The sequence below is a fragment of the Lactuca virosa genome, chromosome 9 (assembly GCF_052849685.1).
Source record: "Lactuca virosa cultivar CGN04683 chromosome 9, Lactuca_virosa_CGN04683_v6, whole genome shotgun sequence".
NCBI classification, from domain to species: Eukaryota; Viridiplantae; Streptophyta; class Magnoliopsida; order Asterales; family Asteraceae; genus Lactuca; species Lactuca virosa.
The window spans coordinates 94,455,293-94,459,080 of NC_136434.1; the positions used below are offsets into that span (position 1 = coordinate 94,455,293).

The 3,788-nt window shown below is 39.6% G+C and overlaps 1 protein-coding gene across 1 annotated transcript; it reads left to right on the plus strand.

Annotated features, from left to right (window-relative positions):
* Window positions 1–215: 215 nt before the first annotated feature.
* Window positions 216–1,645, plus strand: LOC145141359 (L-type lectin-domain containing receptor kinase VIII.2-like). The gene has a single exon (XM_079074642.1). It carries the CDS (start codon window positions 411–413, stop codon window positions 1,398–1,400), a length of 990 nt encoding a protein of 329 aa, XP_078930768.1. The 5' UTR covers window positions 216–410; the 3' UTR covers window positions 1,401–1,645.
* The last annotated feature ends 2,143 nt before the right edge of the window (window positions 1,646–3,788 follow it).

Below are 3,788 nucleotides of genomic sequence, written 5' to 3' on the forward strand. Positions count from 1 at the left end.
GTAATACCAACCCATTAATTAATTTGACAAAAATAGTAGTTATATATTCAAACCTATATTTAAGAGTAAAGGTTTCCATAAATGGAACCCAAGAATTAGGAGGTAGATATTGCAAAGACAAGAAAAGGTAAGGGTATACTTGTAAAATACTCTATCCCACCCCACCCCACCCCACCCTCACTCTCACTCCCTTTACTAAGCAACCAGTCAACCACTGTACCAAAAGGAGCGACAAACAGAGACTGCAGCAGAAAAACCAGTAAAATAACACCCCACATTTAATTTTCACAACCTCCGATCTCTCTTTTCCCCATTTTTCCAAGCTTCCCTTCTTCTCAAAACCCTAAGCACCAGCACATTCATTCATGGCTTCTTCATATTATCCCTTCTAAATCTCCAAATCACAAGCAATGGCCATCTCGAGATCCTTCGTTACCCTCTACTTCTTCACACTCTTCTTCAAATTCTTAATTGCGAACCCAAACACTTCATTTTCTCTCAACAACTTCGGCAAAAATTCAACCTTTCACTCCTATCTCGCTCTTTATGGAGATGCGAAGGTCGTTAATGACGGTTCTTCTTTACAACTCACTGCTCCATTACCTGCCAGTGCTGGTAGAGTGATTTACAAAAAACCCATCAAGATTTACGGAGGCATCCCCAAGAAATTGGTATCAATATCGACGTACTTTTCGTTTTCTATATTAAATGGGAATCATTTAGCTTTTGTTTTGTTCCCTTATGGGTATCCCATGAATTTGTTTGATTATAATTACTCATCCGGGCCCTTGAGTGTTGAATTTGAGAATCATACTGGGATCGATTCATCAAGATTCATGTCTGTTAAAGTTATGAATGTTTCTTCTGTTAATTTGGTGGTTAATGGTAGTGAAAAAATGCAAACTTGGATCGATTATGAACCAGGGTCGAAACGTTTGGAGGTTAGATTGAATAGATTTGGCAGCAATCGACCTATAGATCCTTTGCTATTTGTGCAAAAGGATTTATCCAAAATCTGGCCTAATGTTGAAGGGGTTTATGTGGGGTTGAGTTCATCAAATGGGAATTCTTCAGAAACCTGCAAGATCGATTCTTGGAAGTTTAAAGCATACCGAGCTCCCGACTGGATGCATTCACAGCCATTGGATCCAACAGAAGAGATTCAAAAACACGAGATGAAGCTTCCTAAAGAAAGTGATTGTGTTATGAAGATTCTTGCAGCATTGATAACTGGGATTGGATTTGGGTGTTTAGGTACATTACTTGTGATGTTTATGTGGACTGTTTTTGGGAATAGAAGGCCGGTTATGCCTGAAGAGTTTGCAGTGAAATCTTTGCAAGAAGATGAGCACAAGAAACTGAAGATTGTTCTTGATGAAGCTTGTGCAAATGAGAATTAGGTAACTTTCTTATCTCTAGTTTAGGTGTTAGTGTTACTTTTTCTTGAATTTGTATATGAATGTGGTTATTGTGTTACGATGATTCACAGTTCTAATGTAGGTTTGTGTTTGTGGTTATAATGTTGTGCAATGTTAGGAACAAAATGTAGTTCGATATTGTACAATGTTATGATAATTTAGATGCGAGTTTAAGATTGGAAATGCAGTGTGACCTTAAGTTATATCATATATGTTTTTTGGGGTTGCGTTTGTGTTGTCTTTTTGGGTCAATTGTTGATGATATAATGTTTGTGCATTTAATTTAATTTCTTAACTTTTTGTATATTGAAGTGAATTTGAGTTCGTTTGGTGTTAATTTTTGACCAAACTATGATTTTTGGATAAATATAAGCACTTGAAGTTTTTGCCTTTTTTCCTTCAAAATGGACCGGTTTGGTTTGATGACTTCCAAAGACCTAGCATATCGATAGTCAACTGTCAAAGATGCGACTACACATTAATATCACAGAGGTAATACTAACAAGGAACATTTCGTACATAAAACTAACATCCCTTAGTTTCAGCCCGTTAAGTGTGGTGAAATGACTTTTACCCTTTATTTTTATTTTTATTAATTATTAGTTATATTTTCCATTTATTTTTATTAATCATATTTAAAATAGACATGATAAGAACATAAATCTCTCTCTCTCTTCGATGACTGCCATTTCCATCGCCTCCCACATATCTCCTCCTCTTCCTCACATTCGCACCTCTACCACCACCCACTTACTTTCCCTCCCACAACCTTCGATATCCTTTACTTCCCTTCACACACACAGCCAAGGGGAAAATCCGTTCTCATATCCCCTGCATCGATTTGCTCTGTTGTGGGCAGGTATGTGTGACATCCCCTAATTTGTCGGCGAGAAAAGACCGATTTAATTTATGCTTTTAAAATAAAATCAGAGTAATCTTTTTAAAAGATGTTGCGGAATTCGTCCCCAAAACAAAAAATGATAAAATTTTATCAAAACCTTTCTTAAAGAAATATATATTTTCATTTTATATCAAAACCTCGGGATGTCATGTTCCGATACAACTCAAAAGCATAAAGAAGACACTATAAGCCTTACAACAGTTATTTATAACTACTGGCCTATAATCTAAAAATCTCTCATCATCATCCGACTATGCTCAGGGTCCACTACCTGTAATACAAAAAGCTGAGTGGGTCAGGCTTGGGAGCCTGGTGAGCATATATGGTTTTCAATCCACAAATATTAATAAAGTTATTAAATTCATCAACCAACAATAACCCTGATTATTCATTTCCGTTATCCTCACTTTACGTCCCTAAACACCTATCACAAGGGACCTAGCCTAAGGATTATCATCGGGATGGACACTACTGCTAAGGGGACTCCTCAGCCATACATGTCCTAAAGGCAACCATGAGGGGGATGGAGTAGACCAATGAACATATAGTTCACCAACACCTACGGGTTGCGAACCTGCTAGCGTTCCACTGGACTGTCTAGAAAGGTCTGTGGTCGTCATCTATACTCCGCTAGACGACTACAACAACAACAACAACATCGAGGCCTCTCATCATTTTATACACATTGACTACTTCGTCTACCCATGTTTTACCCAACATATTTGTAGATAAAAATACATATGTGTAAGATGAAAGTGACTATACACTCACATGATTTAACGATAATCGGGCAGCACTTCGTTTCTTAAAACAATCGTTTCTGATAAAACTGAGAGTTTTAATGAGAAACCGGGCTCTGCGAGGGTTGAGCTTCAAAACCGAAAAGATAATTTTCTCGGGCTTTTCGGGACGTGTTTCGGGTGTTTGGTATGATATCGGGGCTTTGGGGGAAGTTGGAATGGAAGAAATATGGGTTTAGGGGTGAAATATGGCAATTTTCCAAAATATACCCGGGAGGTCTCGCACCCTTCTATTTATAGGGGCGAGGTTCGGAGCTCCGGCCGAAGGAAGGGACACACGGCAGCTTCGGATAGGAGGGGGAGGGACGTGCGTCGGATGCGAGGCGAGGACACGTGGGTGATGCGAGACCGAGACACGGAGAAGGCACGAGGCGGCTTCTGATTGGCCGAGCTTTCGGTGCGAGGAGGGTGCGACACGCGTCGACAGGTGGCCTCGGATGACTCAGCAAATCGGTCACGATGCATGCTGCGAGCGAGGGTGACGTGGCCGAACACTAGCCATGCGAAATTCCTCGGTTTTAGCATTTTTTTCTCGATTTTTGTGTCCGAACTTCTAAAATCCATAACTTTTGCATACGGGCTCCGTTTTTGACGTTCTTTATATGCACGCGTAGGTAAAATTATGCTCTACAACTTTCGTTTAGACTCCGTCGGCTAATTTTGACTTTA